Source organism: Tenrec ecaudatus, chromosome 9 (genome assembly GCF_050624435.1).
Source record: "Tenrec ecaudatus isolate mTenEca1 chromosome 9, mTenEca1.hap1, whole genome shotgun sequence".
Classification (NCBI taxonomy): domain Eukaryota; kingdom Metazoa; phylum Chordata; class Mammalia; order Afrosoricida; family Tenrecidae; genus Tenrec; species Tenrec ecaudatus.
Window position 1 is genome coordinate 62,048,710 of NC_134538.1, and position 23,991 is coordinate 62,072,700.

The window sequence follows — 23,991 nt, forward strand, 5'->3', positions numbered from 1 at the left end:
AGTTAGGGTCCGGAATAAAGAGGTAAATTCCCCATCAGTGCCTCTCCCCACCATCTCAACCAGTGTCCTCTGGAGCTGAGCCAGTACCAGTTTGCTCTGCAAGTTGAAAAGGGAGAAAGTGGTGTGTGTGCGTGTGTGTGTGTGTGTGTGTGTGTGTACACACCCGATCCTTGCCGAGATTTAGCTGGGAGGAAGTCAGGCTTCCAGGAGAGCAAGGACTGACCGTCCAGGAGAACGGGGTCCTACTTGCCACTGGGGTGTCCACGCCTGGGGAAGGGCATTCGTCAAGCCCCAGCCCGCGCGTGCCGGCCAGGGCGCCCGACCTGCCGCGCCGCCTCTAGCTGGGGGCCCGGCTGCCCTCCGCCTCTCCGCGGCCGCTCGCCTTCGGGCTTCGCCGTGGGATTTTCCTCGCGGCTCCTCCCCTTCTCCTCCTCCCGGTCCCGCCGCCCGCCCCCGCGAGCTCTACGTCCGGGCAGCCCCCGCCCCCGGCCCGGCCCGGCCCGGCCCGGTGTGCGCGCCCTCGGCCGGCGCGCCTGCACTCCCGAGCGCGTCCCGAGCAGAGCCCTGCGCCCGGCGCGCTCCCTGCGGGACCCAAGGACAGGCCCCCTCCCGCGACCGCCCGAGCCCCGTCCCGCCGCGGGACGGCCCGGAGCAGCCGCCCCCGCGCACCACCGCCCGCCTTGGTCCAGGAGTAAGCGCGGAGCCCCCACCGGCGCCGAGGGCACGGCCATGAGAGCCTCCGGGGCGGCCGGTGCCGCGCTCCTGGCGCTGCTGGCGGCGCACTTCCAGGCGAGTGCGGCGCTGGAGGAAAAGAAAGGTAAGGGCGGGCTCCGCGGGCACCCACCTCGCCGCCCACCCCGCGCTGCCCGGCGCCGGGGCTCCGGCTCCGACTCCGGCTCCGGCTCCGGCTGCGGCTCCGGCTGGGCTCCCGCGCCGGCGGCCCCTCCTTTCCTGTTTCCTGGAGGATCAGCTGCGGGGGGACCGGGGAGGAGCGGGACCTTTCGTTTCTGGGCTGGGCGAGTCGACGGTGGCCCGAGTCTGGGCCGCGCAGTGCCGGGCAGGGGGTTGTGCCCTCGCCGGGGTACCCGCCTGGGAAGCCCCCGACGTCGGCGCAACTTTCCGTCCTGCCTGCCGCGAGGCGTGGGCTTGGAGGTGGGCGACTTCGTGCGTGCCGGTCGCCACTGTCGGGCTCTGAGTCTTGGGGCTGCGGCGGCTGCCGTTCGGGCACTTGAGCCAGCCAACGGGTGTGGTCGCGCCGAGGGACGCGACTGGCCAGCTGGAGCCTTCAGGGGAGCGGGCACGTCCCCAACTCACCGAGGCTGTGAGGCTGAAGAAAGTTGAGGAAGGACCCGTGGGAATTTGCCCACACCCCCACACGCACACACTTGACCTCCAAGGACGCGCGGTTTCCCCAGCGGACACTCCTCATCCTTCCTGGCACCCAAGCCAAACCCTTGAAACCTGCTCCCGGGAGCCGCCCCGGCAGCGTGAGTCGATCCCGTCGCAGGTCCCTGCAAGCTCCTGCCCAGGGTGTGTAGCTCCGCGGTGCCCAGGGGGAGCCGGGAGAACTCTGTCGCTGGCAGTGGGAGTTGGGGGTTCCTTTTCTTACCTGTATGGGGGGGCTTAGGTTGAAGCCGCCTTCTGGATGCGCAGTCCCTGTGTCTGCCCACCCAACATGCCATTCTCTTGCCTGGCAAGAGGCGGACAGGGTTCCTCACCCTGTCAAGTGTTCCTGGAACAACACAAGGTCTTCCCTCACCTGGGCAGCTCTTCGCCCTCCTCTCTGCCCTTCGCCATGGGGCTGGGCTGGCTGCCTCAGAGACCCACCTTCTTTCTGATCCCACGGTTTGGTTTTTCAAAGTGGGGCGCTCAGAACACTTTCCCCAAGCTTGTCTCTGGCTGCTTTCCTTTTCAAAATCGTGAATGTAATGGGAGGGGGAAAACAATGGATCCTTAAGCATGGTCCTTGTGCCCGCTGTTCACAGTGAACATGAGCGCGGCTGGCTTCGTGACTACCAACCATAAACCCATTTGACACAAGAAACATGCCTCGGAAGTTTAGTTGCACAATTTCAAAATCGAGAATCCGTGTTCCAAAAGTCAGGTCCATACTTGCTGTTGATGTCATTCACATAGGGTTTGGTGGTGAGTGATTTGTTGGGGGAGGGTGAAGGCATATGGCAGTGCTTCCCAAACTCTTTTGCACACTGGAATTACCTCAAAACAAAACAAACACAAAACAAAAAATGAAGCCTGGCTTCCACCCCCAGAGATTGGGATTTAATTGGCCTTGTGTGAGACCTGACCATCTGAGCTTGTAAAAAAGTACAGACTTTTTGGCCTGAGCCTGGAAGCCTGGTCCCAGCACCCAATCTCTCAATAAACTAACCTCCTGAGCGTCAAACAAACAAACAAACAAACAGACAGACGCAAATCTCGAGTGATTCTATAGGGAAGTCATGTTTAGGAACCTCTGGCATAGAGGAAAGATTGTTTAAAATGAGAAAAATGATCACCTGCCAAAATAAAGAGTTCTTTGGGAACACCTGGAGTTTTAACAGTCTTGCAAAATATGGGGGAGAGGGCAAGAGGGAAAGATTTCAATAACAAAGATTTCCCCCTCCTCCCCAAGATGGTGCCAGTGTGGTTTTTGTCTTCTTGTACTTGAGCAGTGAGAATTCTCCTCTTCCCACCTCTGACGCACTGGGAGCAGGGGGGTGGATTTGGGGGCTCCACTCAGTCATCCTCCAGGTAGAGTCCTCCAGGCAGGCAGTATCTTCATCTGGGCTATAGAAAAGCCTTATCTGCCCCTAGTGCTTCCAACATCACTTTTCCTTCCCCCCCAGAAACCTTCACACCCTTTGATGTTCCCACTTTGACCACTAGTATTCCTGCCTGGAAGATTAGTTGTGATGCAAAAAAAAAAAAAAAAACCCTTTATTGGCCCAGTGGTCTAACTATGTCTCAGACAGAATGCTCATGGATACAATTGTGAGAGCGGGCAAAGACATGTGTAAGTAACATAAAAAGATGAAATTCTAAGGGGCAAATGACAAAAAAATTGACACCTGACAAAAAGTGGGAAAGGCTTACTTCTGCAACATTATCAATTGAATACAGAATACAGTTCAGGTTCTCACTCCCTGCAGTGAAGGCTTGTTTCTAAGATGTTTCTTCAGTGCTTAGTTACTCCCTAAAAGTAACACTTAGAACTAAGTGCAATCTGACACTGTGTTAAGTGCTCTCTGAATCCTCACTTGGAGCATATAAAATGGATTCTTTCAACACAAGCGGCCCCTGGGTTGCAAGGTGTTCCATTCAGGAATGTCTTCACATCAAATTTTAAGTGCCTACGTCGGTCAAATGCTGGTCTCAGTATATAGTGTACTTGCTGATTCATAAAAGGCATTAAAGGAATATTCCCAGATATAGTAACACATATTTGACAGAGCAATAGAGCAATAATACACAATAATAATAAAAGGTAGGGTTTTGTTGTGCATCACCTAGTAGCACAGGCTTGTTTTAAGGACCATTGTCTGTACCTCTAATATGAGATTGCTTCAAAAGCTTGTGCATCAGTGCAATTGAAAAATAATGGAATCTTTCCATGACATTTTTGAATTGGTAGAATAGACTTTACGGGAGTTACAAGTTATTATGGAGGTTGGCTATTTCTAATCTAGAGACTGCCTCTAGATGGGTAAATAGAGAGTAAAATGACTTTCCCAGAACGAGTAGGAGGCCTAGGCAGGATCCCAACTCAGGCTTTTTGCCCCTGGAGCCTTCGGTCAACCACCATACTCCTGTGTCCAGTGTGAGCTCTGGTTGAAGAAGAGGTAGGGTGTGTGTGAATGTTCAGTGTTCACTGCTGGAAGGGGATAGAACATGGAGCGGGAATAGGCTCATTAAGATGGGCCCCTTGTCTGAAACTTGAAGCAACTTGCTCAGTGGTCCAGAGTCTGGCTCGCAATTATTAAGTAGCCACTCTGGCTGCCTTTCGTGGCGGCAGTTCAGTTACCACTTTAAACTGTGAACTTGGGGATCGCTGGGGGGCTGTTGAGCAAGCCTCATGCTCTTGTAAAATGGAGAGGTAAAGGTGGTGCTCTAGAAAAGGTCTAAGGTGGGACCCAGGAAAGCAGGTTTTCTCAACCGTGGGAGCTTTGTAGAAGGAAGCCTGCCCAGGCCTCACCTCTAAAGCCACCCTGGGCCTGGTCCCATAGCTATGCTCAAGACAATCAAAAGCAGGGATTTTGATTTGTACCCAGAGTGCAGACCTACCACGCCTTTCTCTAAGCAGATCACTTCTCAGGAAGCCCAATCTTGGCTTGGAAGGCAGGAAAGCTCGTCTTCTCATCCCACCCCTAGCTACGTGGAGAGAAACAAGTCTCTCTACCACTCCAGGTTTCTGAGACCCCATTTCTGAACTTAGAAGTGAGGGGGGGAAAGCGGAGTAGCAGTGATGATTTCTTTGCCTGCTTCTGGAATGTGAGCCTTTCAGCCACGATTTCAGTATCCATCAGGAGCCCTGGTGGCACAATGGGAAAGCACTCAGCTGCTAACCCTACGGTCAGTGGTTTGAAACCACGAGCAGTTCCGCAGGAGAAAAGCCTGGCAATCTGCTCCCCCAAAGATTCCAGCTTAGGAAGCCCCACGTGGCAGGTCTGCTCTACCCTCTAGGGCCACCGTGAGTTGGGATTGACGTGATTGCAAGTAGTATTCAACTGCTGTGATTCTGATTTGGAAAACGGGGGGCGGGGGCGCTGCCCTGTGCCTGTTGGTGTACATTCACACTAATGTAGCGCAGCCCAGAAGAATAACTGGCTGGTAGCTCCATTCACCTGTCATATCTGACTTCATCTATTTAGTTTCAAAAAGCCCTTCACGAGTTAAGTTTGAAGGAGCTGATTGCCCAAAGCCTTTGTACTGCCTAATGAGGCTTTGTCCACGTGACAGCATGAGCATGTTTTGAAATGTTTTCAAAGGTAGTGTCAGTGAAGATGAAGGATTCCGCCCTGTTTAAAAAGAAAATACGCTGTGTTTTTTTCTTTGATCTTTGCTCCAGGTCCAGCCACTAGTGGCTGAAACTTCTTTGACAGAAGTGGCCGACTAACTCCTAACATCAGGAGAGTCAGGGATTGGGGATGTTTACAGGAAGATAACCAGAGGCTGGTGCTTCAGGCCCCCAAACAAGAGATTGCAGTGTGGAGGACATACAGCCTGTTGAAGGATACACTTGGATGCACAAGCTTTGGCTTCTACCATGTGGTTTGCTGCAAAAGTTATGTTTGTAGGCCTTACCTTTGATTTAATAAGGACAGTTAAAGTACCTGTACTTTATTAAATAAATACCAATGAGCATTAAGATGGTACAGAGGCTAGCTCAACCGAAGCTAGAACCTCTGGTGGCATAGTGAGTTGCATGTTGGGCTGCTAACTGCCAGGTCAGTGGTTTGAATCCACCAACTCCTCTCAGGCGTAAGAGGAATCTTTCTGCCCCTCTAACCATGTATAGAGGCATAGGAACCCACAGGAACAGTTCTGCTTTGTCCTACAGGGTCATGAAGAGTTGGCTTGAACTCTGTGACAGTGCTTTTGAACTATAGAAGCAAACAGCAGCAACAAGTACAAGTGAACCGTCCACTCCTAAGAATAAAACGAAAATATTAGTTTATGATAGTCAGCCATTCCTGTTTGCATAGAACTTATCCCCCACCTTCCTTTTCATTTTCCTCTTAAAAGATTGTTGGATTCCCCCCTTTTTTTTTCTAAAGAAAATCTCAGCAGCTTTGTACAATAGCCTGAGAATTTCTTCTGCCCAGCCCAAGGGCTCAGGCCAGTTAGTTTGAATGTGAGCAAAGATTCAGGTTTTGAGATTATGTAAGTAGCCAGCTTGAAATGTTCTTTTTTTAAGTGTCGTCAGCCTAGATAAACCTTCCTTCAAACACCTTTAAATGGACACACTCAAGAGAGTGGCCCACACAGTTGGGAACTGGAGGGGTGGTTGCTGCCAGTGAGTTGTGGGACATGTTTTAAAAGTCTAGTTAGAAGCTAAACGCTGAATTTTGTATTTTCACCTTTGAAGGCACCAAGGAGCATGATCAGATGTCTGATCTGGTTGACTATGCATCTGTAAATTGTATATACTTTGAATAAATGTTACTCCTACCAAATTTCAGCTGCTTGCTTAAGAACGTATATGAGAGTTAGGAAGAGGGATAGAATTTCCCTCTGTGCTCCCAGTTCAGTAAGTTCCCATGGAAAGACCCAGAGTTCGTGTAACTTTTCTGACCACCTTTGAAATTTCTCATTGACAAGAGCCTAGAATTGCAATTTGAGGGACTACTCATTAGATGGGAAGACCTTGTATAACTGCACCCTCTCCCTTATTACTAATTGATCGGCCTTCCTTTCCCCTTCATGTGATGTGAATGAAGGTGACTATTTAAATGAGTTAATGACTGTTCTTTATCCTTCAAGTGCAAGGAGAGGTGTTGGTAATCATTACAATTGAGGTATTTGTTTTTATTCGCTTTCTTTGTGTTTGAGTCACGATGAGAGATTTGCTCTGTTCCACCGGTATTTTGAGATGCAGGAATGAATCAGACTTAGTGCTTGGTAGCCAGGTGGAGAAAGCGAGATCGAGTGATAGTAAGTGTGGAAAAGGATGTCAGCTTCTACACAGAAGAAAGGACCCTGGGAGATTAGCCATGCTGTTAGTGTACCACCCCCCCCCCCACCACCAAGAGCTTACTCACTGGAGCCTCCCGAACACTGTAATTATTTACCCAGTGAATGGAAGAAAAAGGGTTTATGGAAGTGCCCAGATGGTCAAGATAAGAAGACTAGTAACTCAATGCTAAGGAAAGAGTTGGAGTCTGAAATCAAAAGCAAAATCCATGACAGCTGAGTTGATTCTGACCCATAGCGACCTTGTATGAGGCTGTAAATCAATGCTGAGGCAGACACCCTTTCTTTCTCCCATTGCAACTGGTGGGTTTAAACCACTGATCTTATGGTTAGAAGCCCAGGGTTTATCCCACTGGGCTATCAGGGTTCCTGATGTCTCTGAAATCAGGGTAAAAGAAAAAGTTAAAATCTGTAGACACGTTCATTATCCTCACTGGCTCTGGATTTTATCCTGTGTGAAATGGGGGGTCACCGCAGCTTTTCCAGTGAAAGATGACTATAGTCGTCATGTAGGGACTGGATCACAGGGAGCACCCGTGGAAATAAGGAGAAAGTGGTAACTGCAAGCCAGAGATGAGGAAGGAAGAACTGCGGGGTGCAAAGCAAGCGTTCGTGCGAAGGAGAATCCATAATGGCATGCCACCCTCAGAACTGGGAGCCGGGGTAGACATGGAATCCAGGTATCCAATCAGGCAATCTGGGTTGGGCTGACGTGGTTGTGGGTGGGTGGGATGGATGGATAGCTAAGTATATTGAAAATCATAACACCTGGATATTGCTACAAACCTGCAAAGAGACTGCCCCATTTTTTTTTATTAAAACAGCAGCCGATTATTCCATTTTCTATGAGGGAGCTTCAAAAAGTTCATGAAAAACTGCTAGCTTGTAAATTCCCTTTTCCACAAACTTCTTCAAGCCCTCTGGAATACTAATCGTGATGGAACCAAACAGACCAGGAGCAATTTTGTTTTCTTTTTCCATGTTTTCCACCTCGACTGTACCTTAGAATCATGTGAGGAACGTCGGAAAGGCGGGCTGTCTGACCACACCACAAAGCAGAGGAGTCAGGAAATCGGGGGATGAAGTCCAGGAATCTGCATTTCTGAACGCACACCAATTCCACAGTTTCTGCACATGCCATTCAGCAACGTTGCTTCTGATTGGGCAGGGGTTCCGCACAAGTTGTTTTTAGTACCGGCCTGAGGTGATAGATAGAATTAGAGCTTAGCTGGCCTTTAAGTTAGAGTTGCTAGCTTTCTCTAATCTCCTCAACAGCCCGACTTGTCCCTCAAATAAATAAAGAATAGGCAGAAGGACTATTCCACATGTTTTATGAACCCACTGCCACTGAGAGCAAAGAGAGAGAGGAAGCAACATGTCTGCATAGCACTGAACCAGTAAGTACTTGGTGAATCACACTGACCATAGCAAACACCTTTCAACGTAAATGAGCCCATACCACTCCTAAATTAGAAAAGGTGCCCGTTTCCTGATTTGCTAATGACAACGTCGTGTGTGTACATGCACGCACACACACAGATATATAATTTGTTGGCAGAGATCATCTAGCAACTCACAGGTAAATTATTAACAGATGAAGGACAAATTATGGCCACCTTGTGCCATTCTGCTTGTGTGTAAAAAAGAATATAGAACTAAGGACTACTGTTCACTTTACTGCTGTTGTCCGAAGAGCATTCACATGAAAGTACGTTTGAAAAGCAGAAATGTGATCTCGAATGAGCTTACTGCTGTTGGCACGCAAAACTTCATACTTGGTGGGTGATGTCACACTCCCTGGAACGGTTGTCTTTCCTATGTATGAGGTCAGTATGACCATCTGCTAAAGTCCTTTTAACTCTGGGTTTGAAGAAAATTGATGGATTGCATATAATCCCATTGATAGGACAAAGTTGACACCTGTGTGTAAAAATGATGGGTAAAAAGGTGCATGCTTTTGTTTCTTTGTTCATACTAAAATTCTTCATTATTTTGAGTTTAGAATAAAAACACACACACTCTTTGTTGAATTCCCACAGCCTCTTAGGGCTATGCATGTGTGTCCTGAGAGTTTTTGATCATGGTAAAGAGGATTTTCAAAAGGCCTCAAAAATTATTTTTATTGGCACAAACCTAGTTTTTATAATTTAACCACAAATATTGTATGCCTGAAACTTATAGGGAAATTCTCATATAATTGCTCCTTATTCACTCTTTAGACCATATGCCATTGAAAATGATGAAAATTAGGCATAGCAAAATAGGCTAGACATGGCTATCTTGTTGAAGTTCATTCTAGTTAGTAACTTCCAATATCAAATTACTCCCAATAGAATAGTTTCATTAAAATATACTTTTATTCAATATTAGAGAGGTAAAATATTAGCATCACTTTTGTAGAAAAAAAAAGATTCAATTTTACTCATTTTGATTAGGTACACATGACCAAAAATGTCAAAGACATAGTCTTTGAAGAAATATGATACCACCTGTTGTTACAGTATTCATTTTTAGTAAACTTTTAAGTATGCATTTCAGACATTTTTTCTCGGCATAGTTGGACTACAAGGCTGAAAGAGAATCAGAAACCGTGTCCGTATAGCTCCTTCTTAATTTATGCGTGCAGTGTACTGAGGAGTAGGAATAATTGGTTTTAATGTTTTGAGTGCTATTTTGAACTGCTCTTCATAGAGAAAGAAAAATTTAGAAATGGGAAATGGACAAATGACTGAAAGACCATATAATTATCAAAGGTTAACAAGTGTCAAAAACATTCGTGTGCATTGTTCCCCGCCCCCCAAATTATTTAAATATTTACAAGTGATATAAATATACACTTCACACTTCCAGGTGAGATTTCTCTATCAATACACTTTACATGTAAAGTCTTATGTGTACATCTTACATGTAAAGTATATTGACAAAGATATGTTACTCGTTATAATGCATTTCCCTTCTGCTCTGTGGTTAGTTATAATAGGGAAAGAAAACAGGTTAGAATCCACCATCCTAGTTTCAGCTTCTGTAAGGTATTTAAACTCGATCATTCTAAGGTCTCTACCAGCTGAAAACACCTAGAAAATTAAAAGCAAATCTCAGTGCATGCAAGATAGGTATTTAAGCATGTCGATAATAAGGCTGCTACCTCTATAATTTAGATGCTCAAGCACTGATGTCATAATAATAATAACACCTTGCATTTGTAGAGTTCTTCACAGTTTGCACACTGCCTCAAAGTGTTCTAGTCTCCTAACAACCCCCAGGAGATCAAGATACTTATCCACACTTGCGGATGAAGGACCATGTTCAGAGAGACTTTGCAGTTGGCCAGGATCGCTGGACCAGTCCCAATTTAGGTGACCCGCTCTGTGCCACCCTAGCTCCGTGCACTGAGATCAAATGCTTCCAAGAACTCCCCGCCTGTCTCCCCATGCATTTTCCTCGCTTGGTAGCCATTGAGGCCTTCTAGTACTTTTCATCCTAATTGCAAGTCAAGAGATTAGTTCACAGAGTCCTGACATTCTCCCTGCGATCCTTCTATCTAGGATGCGTACCATCTCACACAGTTCATGCATTTTCTCATGTAGGTTCCCCTCCCACACTTTCCTCTTCTTAGGGAGTTTTCTTTTCATATAGATATTTTTAAGTTCTGATAAATGTACAGGTGAAAAAGCAATTGCCACTCCAACACTCTTCACATGACATGAAGTATGTGTGTGTTGTTCATCCACCACCATTAACCACCCCCAAATTTTCCCATCAGCCTTTGGAGTTATTTTTTTAAGTTAAATCTTTGCTAAAGTGTCATATTTACCCATTTCATAAGGTAAAGGGAAGTGAAATTTTGATCCTTAAACATATTCAATGTATAAAGTTGTTTGATTTTTAAAAAATGTGTCGTAAGTGTCTGTAAGCTTTCTAGACTGCCAAAAGCATAAAGAAAGATGAGAAGAGAATGCAGTGTGGTTTAGCTGTTTGGTCAGCTAGCAATGCCTATGGCAAAATGTGGTAATTCACTGACACAGATCTGTGAAGTCATTGCTGTGATTTAAATGAAAGTGCACACTTAAACTCATTAGGACACATAAGCAGCTATTACTGGCGGAGGCAAATAGAACAAAGACGTTGGCGCACCACGGTTGCTCGTTTCGTATATCATGTATTTTATAACAAGCTGGTCTAGCGGGGCTAATACTTGGAAGCATTGACTGTTAAGGAGAAGTGATCACAGACATGAAAATAACTCACTTAGGGGGAACGTTGTTGGTTGAGTGACTAGCTTCGGGACGGTACAGCGAATAGACCTCTGCATGTCTTGTATACGTCCGTGTGTCTAATATATATCTTACAATCAGAGGTCTAATTGCTGACAAGCCAATCCTGCCTCGTAAAAACCATGGGGTTTTCTTGGATGTGATCTTTATGAAGGATCTGCAGGCCTTTCTTCTGCCACTGGGTGGGTTTGAACTGCCAACAGTTTTTATTAGTAACAAGTTCAAACCATTTCTACCACCCAGAGATTCTATCATCATATACTTTCCCCAAAATAATTTTCCAAAGATAGGGTTTGTTTGCATCCACAAGGAAGGAAGGCTCTCTTTTGTTGTTAGCGTCTATTCCTACCACAAGGAAAAAGGAACCCTGTCATGCTGTCCCGTGGCTAACGATGAGGCCTGCAGTTCAAAGCCACCAGCTGCTCTGTGGGAGAAAGATGAGGTTGTCTACTTCCTTAACGACCTTCAACTCTGGAACTCCTGGTGGTGGAGTGGGTTACACGGTGAGCTGCTTTGTGCACGGTTAGCAGTTCGAAACCACCAGCTGCTCTGTGGGAGAAAGATGAGGCGGTTACGCCTGTAAAGCTTTATAGCACAGGTTTCCCAAACTTAGTTGGCCTAGTGCCTCGTTTCCAGAGGGGGAAAAAATAACACCCCCCTGGAAATTAAGAACTTTTTACGATAGCCCATAATCCGGGATAAAGGGTAGGTAACTACTTTTGCAGCACCAGCCCACCCTCAGACTGTTTCAGTACCCACCAGGGACACACTGATTTACAGCCTCGGAAAGCCACGGGGCAGTTCCCCTCTGTCCTATAGGGCCATTATCAGTCCAAATCAGCTCCATTGAGATGACGTTGGAATATAGAGAAAAGTTTTCTATTGCGCACATCCTGATAAAAGCATGTTTATCTTTAGTGGACTAGTTGCCCTTCAGTTGTCTCGTCTGCACTGCAGGTTTGTTAAATATTACTAAAAGAACACATCGATTTTTTAGGGTCTGAAAGGACACGGCTCTTGTTGAATAGGAAAGCCCTCCCAGTAAATAAATAATGCTGTTTGTGCATGCGATTCATGTTGTGCTTAGGGGATGGCTTCGGGAACTGTGCTTCCAAGTCTTGCAAAAGACACTTGGACAAAAACTGTGCCATCCCACCTTAAATCAACAGTCTCTCCAGCCCAGGCAGGTCAGAACATTGAGCAATTGGGTGACATGAGGGCAACCTAAAGAGTCCACCAGGGGAGCTGACTTTACCTAGTCTCCAGGGATTCCTCCCTGTGTACATGCAAACATACTGATGTGCTTGCTTGAGGGGAGGGGCAGTTGAATTTTAAAACCCTAATAAGTAGAAGACTTGGGCGGTTCTCTGAGTCCATCTTCCTTCGTTACACACTATTCTTAAAGTCTTGGCTTGAAAAACCGGCTCTTTAGAATTGGTAGGCATTGGCTAAATATTCATAATGTTGCCCAGTTGAAAAAAAATTTTATCTATGAGAAATAAGTAGTCATGAATTCCAGGCCTGACAGAAACCAAGGAAAATGGGGTGCCAGGTGGCAAGAGTTGCCGGCAACGTCTCGTGCAGTTTTCGATAACCCCATTCCCTCAGGACATGGAAATGAGGGTGCCTTGGACATTTTCATCTGTGGGGAATAGATAGGTTGGACTTTCGGGGTTCTCCCCTCCAGTGTGCATGTTCTCTCAACAGGGTGCAAAGGGAAGAGGTGGGATGAGGTGGGAACCGCGGGTGAAATGTAGTATTAATGTTGGGAAAGGCAGGTATGCTGCTTGTACCTGTTTGTCGTCTAGTAGAAACTTTACCGGCTTAATGACTTCAGAGGACTATTTACAAGGTTGATTTTTAATTAAAAAGAACCTCTAGATACCACATCATGTAATATCAGACATACTGATCTCATGGTCACCACATGTCCCATTCACGAGATGCTCTGCCAAACCAAAAAAAAAAAAAAGTCCAAGCTGGGTTTAAGGGTAATTTTCAAAGTAACACATAATAATTAATTAATAGAGGTGATTTTGAAATGAGACGTCAAATATGCCAGCTTAGTAGCGTCATCCTTAGAAATGGAGAGAGAACAATTAAATCATTAAGTCCACTTCTGCCTAGGGAAGCAGCTTCCTGTAGCTGCTTAGAGGTTTTGTGGGCCTCTGTGGGGAAGAGTACCAAAAAAGTCTGTGTGTAGCTGAGTTCGCCGTTCCAAAAGAGCTCAAGTCACTAATGGTCCCTTCCTTGAATCCAGTTCCACCTGCAGAGACTTCCACTGAGCTCTCAAAGCTGTGTACACTGTAACCAACGTTGGCATGATCTTAGTTGGCGCTACATTTTGGTGGGAATGTGAGTCACGACATAAATAACCAGGATATGTTTACAGCTTGGCACGCTCCAACTCCAAAGATATGTGGCTATTTGCTTTCGTGGCTGTTGAGGCTGGCAGTGATGTCTTTGTGATTCTCTGACTGTACTTGTGTTAATATTTCGTCGCAAGTGCTTCTGGTCATAGATTGTTTATCTGTGTCTGCTAGTTGGTATACAGGTGTTTCTCCTAAAGGATCTGTTTCCATTTTTTTCAGCTAGAAAGTACAACATCATTAATCCAACTCATAACTCCTACACCACAACAGCTCTTATCATTAATCCAAAAGTGGAGTAGATATTCAGTGGGTTCTAAGAGGGAAAGGGGATACTGGAGAAACGTCCTCAGTGGGGAGTTCACTAGCATTTGTGGGGCAGAGGGGATGCTCTAGGTCAGAGATTGGAGACAGGGGAAGCCACCTGTCCAAGCGTTTGGAGTTCTTGGAATACCTTTACTTTTAAAACAAAGGTCTCTTCCACCAATTCTGAGTATGTCCAGAATGATCAGGTCTGTGAGCACTCTGCCCCATCTGAAGATTCTTGTTATGTGCTGACGTTCGGATGAGACACCTGATTCTTGGGCTAATTATCACTGATATCCTATCGATGACTGTTTTCCTCTAGGGAAGAATGCGCTTCATTGGGTTGTGCCTCTTGAGGATCCTGTTTGTTGTTGTTGTTTACCAATTGGAGCTTTGGGGCAAACCTGCGTGGAGCAAATCTGTCAGTGCCATGTTCTTGACAGCATGGGCTCCCTCAGTGTCTCTGTGCTACCTTTGGGTAATCCTCACAATATCTCCCGCTGTTTCATAATGCTGTTACAGACTATAGTATAGCATACATGTAACATTCCTGGACTCTGGGATGCTAGAACTTTTATGTGACTCGCTGTCCTGAGATGGTCGCATCACTGCAGTGGTCTAGGATTGAACCCACAAACTCCACGGTGTACTGGCGTAGGACATCCTGTGTGGAAAATACAGGATCAGGGAAACAGAAGAAGATCCCCAACGACATGCATTGGCAGTGGCTGCAACCACAGGCTCGACAATTGTGAGAATTTCTCAGCATCAGACGGTTTCATTCGGGTGTCCATCGGGTCCCGATGGGTCAGAATCAACTCAGAGGCACCTAACAGTAACAAAATTGCCTGCACTCATTTTTTAATAAGTAAGATGAAACGTATGTCTTAGGCTATAATATAAATATGCAACAAATGAGCATAGCCCAAATCCCTCTAGATCTGACATGTGGTGGGTGGATATTAATTTCTTTGCTGCTTGCTCTCATTCTATGGATTCAGGAGGACTCTGTGCACAACAGAACAATGTGCTCCTGGCCCCACACCATCCAGGCCCCTGCTTGCTTAATCAAGCAACATTCTGCTGTGCTCCAAAGGGCTGTTCCATTCACTGATTTTTAGAAGCTTATCACCAGGTCTCTTCCTCTTTCACCTTTGTCTGGATGATCTACTGGAACTTGGTCAGGATGATAGCAACACACTAGCAGACCTCCACTGGCAGATGTGATGGCCTGCGGTGCGTTCCCAGGAAATCAAGTCCAGCTCTCCCCCATGGGAGCACTGGCCCTCCACCACCTCACTGAGCCTTTACCACCACCAGCTGCCCAAGGAGAGGCTGTGCTATTGGGGAGGGGGAGCACTGATTCTGGAGCCCACCTTCCCCGATTTGAAGCTCGGCTCCCCCCTCATGGAAGAGTGGCAAGTTGTGTAACCTCTGTGACTCTCAACGTTCTTGTCTTTAAAACGCAAAGTAGTACCAGTCCGACCTTACCTCCTGGGGTAGCAGAGAAGGGAGGGACACTCACTGAAATGAAATGGTGCAGGTCGAGTACTGTGCTCAGCGCCCTACTTGTGTGGTGACCTTTAATCCTCACGGATGGTTTTATGATGCCAACTTGCAGATGAGAAAGTGAGCAGTTAGCAAGATCAAGTTACTTCCCCAAGGCAGCAATGGACAGTTGCGCCTCGGGGTCATGCTCTGAAGGGCCTCACTGTTGGCCTCATGGCTGCCTCTGCGCGCTGGACCTGTAGGAAGTCATGAAGACCCAGGCAGGAGAACCGCTTCTGACCAGCTTGTCTGCTTTATGACAGACCATGGCTCACCATTGCTGGGCTCAGGGAGCACGAGCACGGTCGCTAACCCTCCTTTCTTTGCTTCCATATCAGGTCGCACTTTCATTCTTGCCAAAAAGTTCTTATTTTTTTAAAAACCTGAGTATGCTGTTAGTCACTGACGGGGCAATTCTGACTCACGGCAACCCTTGCACGCACGCAGAGTAGAATTGCTTCATGGAGGTTTTAAGACTAACTTTTCGAAAGCGGAACCTCACACCTTTCTTCTAAAGTGCTTCTGGGTGGGTTTGAACTGCCAACCTTTGGGCTAGAAGTTAAGCATTTCACGGTTTATAACACTCAGAGTCTCCTCTTTTCTTGTCTGGTTTTCCGTTAAAAAACTGTTTAATGCTCCTCTTTTATGGTTTACCTCGTGATTTGTTCCTGGGTTTTTCTCACAGTAGAACTTCCATTAGAGCTACTATACAGCCTATATTTTCCCTCTCTTATTTCTTAACAGTTTTATAGACTTATAACTTACGTATCAGACAATCATACAATTTAATTGGTCAATCATTTTAGAAGAGTGGTGCAGCTGTCAGCACGGTCGGTTTTGGAACATTTTCTTCATCCTGTGCTCTTCGTTATTAACTCCCCACATCCCCTCAACTTCCCCCGCCGTGCCCCTAGGAAACTATTCATCGGTTCCCTGTCTTATAGAATTGCTTTCCCTGGATTTCATGTATAGAAGAACATACAAACAACAGCAATCACAAAACCACCAGGACCCTAAAAACAATCACAAAGTGAAAAGTAGAAAAGCCTCAGTAGAGAAGAAACGAGGAAATATTAAAAACTGGAACAAATTTAAAGTGGGTCAAAAGACCAAATTCAAAGTGGGAAATTAAAAGGAAATTAATTAGGTGTTGATATTTAACTTAATGACCTCTGCAGGAACCCAGTTCCCAATGCACTGTCTGACAGCAAGGCCATTCCCATCCCTGGTCTATGCCCAGAGGGAATTCCCTGGAGGCCGAATCCAGGGCAGGGACCCTGCATAGAGATTTGGGGCTTTTTTTGGTCATCCTTATCCTACTGCAAATTGCGTGCTCAGAATTTACATTCTAAGACCTTTCTCTCCTCTGGATAGAAGGCGACATTTCTTGTTTGTGCTTGCTTTACTGTTCGCCCTTTCCATCCACCATTGCTAAAGCAGACACAATAATGATAGCCTCATGCATTTCCAAAGAGCCCTACCTTTGCGGAGGCCTTTGGAAAAGAGAAAGTATGACCAATGCACCCTGCAGGGAGTGATTAGCTTTTTAACCTAGGGAGACCTGAGTTCTGTTCCTAGGTAATGCATCTCATACACAGCCACCACCTACCGACTGAAAAGCTCCCATCGAAGTGTTCAGACTAAGACTAGGAAGAAAGACCTGGAATTCTACTTCTGAAAACCAGCCAATGACAATCTTATGGATTACAACAGTCATGAGGATAACATAGATGCAGATAGCTTTTTATATTTTTGTGCATGTGTTCATCATGAATTGAGGTGACTGGGCGACAGCTAACAACAACACACTTCATAAAGAGAGAAAAGAATGGATTTTTATCTCCCTTGTGATCATTATTTGATCTGAAAGCAATGGAACTGTTGCAGGTAATGTAGGATTTGAGCCCCTACCATGCCAATACCAATATGCCACATTCATCTGGGTTCCATCTTCAGAGCTTCTGTAGGCCTCCTCGCTCTTAAAAGACTCAGTCATTATAGGAAACCATGAAAATGTACCAATTTTCTGCACTTTTATCTATTCATGTTTTCTAAACTGTGAGGAATCAGACATAATAAATGAACATAAGCTACGCCACATCAAACAAAGCCCACCCCTCTGTAGAAGGCTTCACAGGACCAGACACCCTTATCTTTTTCCGCAGGGCGGCTAGTGGGTTTAAACCCCCAACCTTACAGTTCGGAGCCCAAAGCCTCACCCACAGTGTACCAGGGCTCCATTTACATGGGTACTAGTGACTGGCTATTTCCGACTAGCAGCATATACAAGTTATTTTTAAAATGGTTTTAAATCTGTGAGTGAAAATAAATTACTTTTGCTGCAAGAAATACCAAAAATGGAAAAGCTAACCGTTCCAAGATAATCATTTATCTCAGAGGCACTGCTAATGGCATGGCTGCTTTAAACAGCCAGAGGGTTTATTTGATGTTTGATTTACCAGTGGGCTGCAATGTGGTCCAACCTTCATGCCCACGTTCACCGTCCATGAGCCGTTGGAAGCTGCAGCAGCCCACTTGGGCAGGTGTCGTACAGAAGAGTGGCATTCCTTTGGAGAGCATGAATGACAGTGGGGGAAGTGGCACGGTTCCTGCGATGTCATGCTTTTGAGAAGTTAAACATCTTGTTTTTCTTTGAGAAATAACTGTATGGTTATTTTTGATTTTTTTATATTAAAGGGGGAAAACTATGTGGGTAGTAAGGCTTTAAACAATTAAATAATTACTGTACGTTTTCTAGATAAAGTTTGGAAGCATTAAGTTGTTCACTTTTGAAACACATTTTCCAGCAGCTGTTTGTTTGGACTTGATATTCTGATCTTATTCTTTAGCATGGATTAACCAAAAAAAATTTTTTTTGGAGAAATTAAGGCTTTTTTGGGTTGTTGTTATTCTTTAAAAATAGACTTAGATAAAAACACCGATTACCTTATATAAATACAAATATTTGCTTCAAAATAAAAAATTATGAATGTTTTGTTATTAGCTTTTTTATTTTGAAAAAATAACAAATTCAAAAGAAATTGCAAAAAAAAAAAAAATCTATGGAAACTTCTTCTAGCCTAGTTACCCGATCTCCAGAATGCTAACATCTTTTTTTTTCCACATGAAGCTTGGATTATTATTACTTAAATATTAAGATGTGGCTTATCACTTAATATATATTTTTAATTAATAAATCTTTTTATTGGGGCTCATACAACTCTTATCACAATCCATACATATGTGTGCTAACATCTTAATGACACAATTTTATATGCAATGTTAAGTCAGAAAGTATTGTTACGAGGGCTCTAGTTATATGTGCACAGATTTATCCCAAACAAATTGCATTTAACTATGTCTTAAGACCAGTGGGTGGCTGTAGATGAGTTTTCTCAGTAATGCTGTGGTCCTTAGGCTCTGTCAAGTCAGTGCTGATGCATAGCGCCCGTGAGTGCAGCAGAACAAAATACTGCCTGGTGCTGTGCTGTTCTCACCACTGTGATGTCTGAGCCCTGGGTTGCAGTCACTGTGCCCGTCTTTCTTGTTGGAGGTCTTCCTCTTTCTCACCGACCTCTACCTTACCAAGTATGCCATCCTTTCCGATGTCATGCCCAAAGTATGGAGACAAAGTCCCTCCAAGCCTCACTTCCAAGGAGTGCTCTGGCTATACTTTTTCTGAAATACTTTTGTTTGTGCTTCTGGCAGGCCAGCCTCCTTTCAGGAGGCTTTGCCAGCACCGTCATTCAAATGCATTGATGCCGGTATGGTCTCCCTTAGACATTTTCCAAGGTCCAGCTTTCCCATTGCATAGGAGGCCATCGAGAACGCCATGGCTTGGGTCAGGTGCACCATACTCCTCCAAATGACATCGTGCTTTCTAACACTTGAAAGCGGTCTTTCCCAGCAGCATTGCCCAGGGCATGACATCCTTTGGTTTCTTGACTGTTGCTTCCATGAGCACAGATTGTGGATCCTGGCTAATTGAAATCTTGAACCATTTCAATTAATTCTTCTTTTATCATGATATCTCTTAGTCTAGTTGTGAATATTTTTGTTTTCTTACATTGCGTTGCAATCCATGTTGAAGGCTGTACTTTTTTATCTTCACCAGAAAGTACTTCAAGTCTTCCTTGTTTTCAACAAATAGGATTGTTTTCATATGCATATTGCAGGTTTATAATAAGGCTTCCTCCGATCCTGATTCTACACTCTGCTCTCATCATGGGATAATTTGCTCAGCATACAGAATGAAAAAGCATGGTGAAATGATACAGCCCTGCCTGACAGACATCTTTCCTGATATTAAGCTACACAGTATTAGTCCCTTATTCAGTTTGATGAACTTGACTCTTGGTTATATACAAGTTCTTAATACACATGAAGTGACCTAAAATTCCCATTCTTCTCAGTGTTATCCATTGTTTGCAATGAACCACAGTCAGAATGCCTGCTCATTAACAATAAAACGCAAGTAAACATCTTTCTGGTAATTTCTGCTTTTAGCTAAGAAATTTTTTAGCCCAAACTCTGATGTCAGCAATGATATCCTTCATTCCATGTCCCATTCTGAATCTGGCTTGAATTTTTGGCAGAAATTCTGATGCATCTGTGTTTGAAATTTGGAGGCCACAAAGGCTCAAGGAAAAAATTACAAGAGCAATAGAGGGAGAGAGAATGTGGTCAGAGAACTAGATTGAGATATAAGCACTGCATAATTTACTGGGCCAATACCCTCATATATTTTTTAATTTGTGCACTAAGTTTGTATCCCCTTTCACTCAGAAGTTTTTATTTATGTACCACTATCTTCCTCTTAGATCAATTCTCTTTTATTCTAGTTCTACTTATTTATAGCTGGAACCAACTCAACAATATTTTAAAAAAATTATGTTATTTGAAGCATAAGTGAAGTACAGGTACCTTACAGGAGGGTTTTCTGGGATGCTGATAATGTTTCCTTTCTTCATTCAAATGTTGGTGGCACAGATGTATCTATATTATGAAAATTCCTGTAACTGTATATTTTTAATTTGTACTTCTTCTTTATGTATGGTATATGGTGATGATACTTTTTAGAATCTATCTGGTTCCCCTAGATTTATAACTACTGGGTAGAGAACATAGGAAAACCTATAGGAAAAGGCACAATTTTTATTGGAAAATCCAGGATGTCAACAAAGGTGTTGGATTTCCAAGGTGAGGCAATGTCCCTACTTTTTTTTTCATTTTGATATGGATAGCAAAATGATCCCCAAAACCCAAAGTGAGATTCTTCTTATTGTAACAACTTCAATTAACTCTGAGTTAAAAATGTTTTTTAAAAGGTTTGAAGATAACAGCAATAAAGTAACAGATTCCTACTCTTTTATAAGTACCTATATAGGCATACATATATACATACTTATGCATCCTCGCCTGGTGACATGGCTAAGTCCACAAGATTGTTATGTGAAAATGGAGGATGACCACATCCGATCATAGAATGGGGCATGATGACATCATTACAGTACTGCCAAACCATTGAGAATCATGGCTCAGCTAAGTGGGCACATTCCTTTACCATTCCCAGCACCACTCTTATCTCACACAACAGTGGCTGTTAATGCTAGATGTCCATCATTAATTCAAAAATAGTCAGAGAGTAGTTATTGCTAATGATCGTAAATGCAAAAAATAAAGTCAGACAATGAGATGGATGATATGTGTAGGGTAGGTGCAGGTATACATCTACGAGGGGCTCTGAAACGTTCATGGAAAATGTCCATGATCTTTTCATTCCAGCTTTCCGTAAACTCATTCGAGCCCCCGAAGCTAGTCGGCCCCTCTGCAGAACGTCTTTCCCTACAGCAGACATTCACAACTGCAGACACATTGCAAAGAGATGTTGGAAGGTGAGACTGCCTACCTTCCAGTGTCAGGCTCTTTGTAGAGTCTCACTCGAAGCCACTCAGAGAAAGGGAGGAGCGAGTCAGTCCCACAGTAAAGGAAGCACACAGAGCGAGTGCATGCACGGGCCTCAGATCCTCGTGTGGGAGTTTCCCGAGCTTTCAGGCTCTGCAAGCATTCTGAGCCTTGCTCCTTCCTCCCAGCTTGTTGCACAACCGTAAGCTATGTTTGCAATACCAGTAGGAGCAGTTTATTTTAATAGATTGGTATAATTTCTAGAAGCTTATTTGCATGCCTCACTTTAATTTTTCATCTCAGCTCAACTCAATAAGCAGGAGTCACATGTACACGGTGTACTGTGTGCAAACGCTGCTAGTTGCTGGCTCCAAAGACAGACAATGTAGCCTCTGCCCGTAAGGCCTTAGTCATCCTGAATCCCATTCATTCCTTCGCCTCCTCACCAGTGAGCATTTCGTCTAATGTGATGGCAAGTGCTTCGAAGCTAAAGTGATGGTTGTAAGAGCCAAACAAGGGCGACTGCAGTGCACGTGAATGGTACATTTGTTTTTCAAAAGTCTATTTTTTTGGTGAAATGATCACATGAGAATGACTTCCTTTTGATCTCTGGATCATGGCCACGCAGCCAGTAACTTTAAGCTCCTGTGCTGACATATGGACTAAAGTAGTTTGGAAATCGCCGTATCCTCTTCAGAGATCTCTCAGCTGACATCTGAATATGCTTACCATAAAGTCGCATTGGCTGCCAAAGATCTAGGTTCAGGTATTTGGTACAGCCAGCCCTCACTGCCAAAGCAGTTCAACAAGTCGGTTTGACTTTTTATCAGAATGATTTGCACTTCTTCTTCTGATCCAAAATTTTGTTTAGACCATCTTGAAGAGTAGTGTCTCAGTTCTGAATGCCAATTCTAAGACAGATGTTTTGATGAGCCAGTGTAGGACACAACAGAGGGCCTGCTCACACATGGATAGCCTGGATGAAGCAAGATGTCTTCAGCATCACTGTGTGACCAAAGTTTTTTCAGCTGCTAGTCAGCTGCTATGCACTCCCAGGATGTGTCTTCCTATAGCACCTGAGAAGTCACTCCAACCAAACCACACTCATTGCCATCAATTTGATTCTGACTCAGAGCAACTCTCTAGGACAGAGTGGAACTGCCCATGGGTTTCTGAGATGTTAACTCTAAGGGCTGGAAAGCCCAGTCTTTCTCCCTGAGAAATCACTAGAGACCTAAATACTTTAAGATTATTTGGTGATCATTTTGAAAAACGGGAGAAGGATGATTGTGGGGGAAACTGAAGTTGAGGAAAATGTGTTTGGAGCCTATGGCAACTCCAGGTGCATCTCTCATAGGAACAGGTACAAATGGAAGGTAAATATGTTGCTGCATCTATTTTGTTCAGGCATAGGGTTGTAGGTGTAGGTTGCATGAGCAAGAAAAGTCTGGAATTGGTTACTTTGTAAATGGCTAGAAGCAGATGCCCATGAATGGAATTTTTATCAATCTAAACCTTCGCGCCATGGTTAAAACAAGACAAAACCACCAAACCCACCGCCTTAAGTGTGGTTCAAACAGTTGAGAACCTTTCATGGGAAGAGGAGGAACTTTGAGAGTGGGCTTTGCAGGCGGTCATGGGGAAGCAGCTTCAGGGATGAGAAAAGGTCAGTAAAGACAGAGGGAAGTCAACTTCAAATCATCCCCCCCACTACCCACTGCCTTTGAATTGATTGCAACGTATAGTGACCCTATGTAGGACAGAGCAGAACTGCTCCTTAAGGTTACTGAGACTACACATCATTACTTCAGAGAGGATGTGCTGTGTTCACAGACAGCTCCTCCATCACTGAAGTGTCCATAGTAACTGTGGACTTATGACCGAGGCAAGAAGAGAGGGCGCCTATGAATATGTAAGTATTTAAACAATAAATTTGATGCATTCCATTTCTTTTTACTTACTCTTGTGATGGCCAAATGGATGCTAACCAGGAATTCTGATACCAAGGAACAAGCTGCTGTGAATGAAGGAGCACTGGGAAGAGAGGGGGGAATCCTCTTTTGAGTTTGTTTTTGGCTGACACCTTTCCCTCCATAAACCAACCGATTTAGCTGTGGTACATGACTGTTCTCTTAACTACCAGTGAAGCAGAAACTCATCTTGCCATGCATTCTGTGTGCCATTGCATAAACTCATTCAAATTCCATGAGAACACTCAACTTGGCATCAGCAAAATGCTCCTTGAATTGTGTGCAGCTTGTAAGCCGTTCATTTTAAACATATTTTGATACAGGATAGACACAGCATTGCATCTATTATGTCTTTTTCTGACAAGGAAAGTTGTTTATTGGAAAGCTTTGCTACGTGGCTGACTGAATTTTTTTTGCATCAAATCTATTAAATTGGGCTTATAGAGGTCAAAAGAGTGATTCTCCCCTCCCCCCAGAAAATATTAACAGTGAATTATGTCTATAGAGCTATATTGCCTAAACATTTTATGAAGAAAAACTCTATGTAGACCTCTAGAGTTCTTCAAAGAAATATTAGTCCTTAAACTCAAAACTAAAGTCAAATGATTGTTTCTTGTCCTCAAGTGGATTCTGACCCAGGGTGACTTCATGTGTGCAGAGCAGTAGAGTGTTTAACTACTGAGGAAACGAGGGGCTTGGGAGACTGGCCGCACTCTATCTGTCTTCTGATGATGATTGGAAATGTCTTTTTCCATTCAAGAGTAGTGCTGGTCAAATGGATGAATTACACCTTGGCAAGTTATTTTCCTCCCTGATATTTTTATTGTAGAGCTGACATTAAAAAGTAATACTTAAAGCGAGATTTGCTTTTGTTTATCGGTGTCTTCATATAAAACTTTTTTTTAACTACTGTGTTTTTGTGACAACATT

At 44.5% G+C, this 23,991-nt stretch overlaps 1 protein-coding gene across 2 annotated transcripts in view; it reads left to right on the forward strand.

Annotated features, from left to right (window-relative positions):
- The first annotated feature begins 499 nt into the window (after positions 1 to 499).
- Positions 500 to 23,991, forward strand: part of EGFR (epidermal growth factor receptor) — a 210,259-nt gene continuing 186,767 nt past the window's right edge. For both annotated transcript variants that reach the window (XM_075558154.1, XM_075558156.1), the window contains exon 1: positions 500 to 817. In XM_075558154.1, the coding sequence (XP_075414269.1) occupies positions 730 to 817 (88 nt within the window). In that variant the 5' untranslated portion in view covers positions 500 to 729. The remainder of the gene's footprint in view (positions 818 to 23,991) is intronic.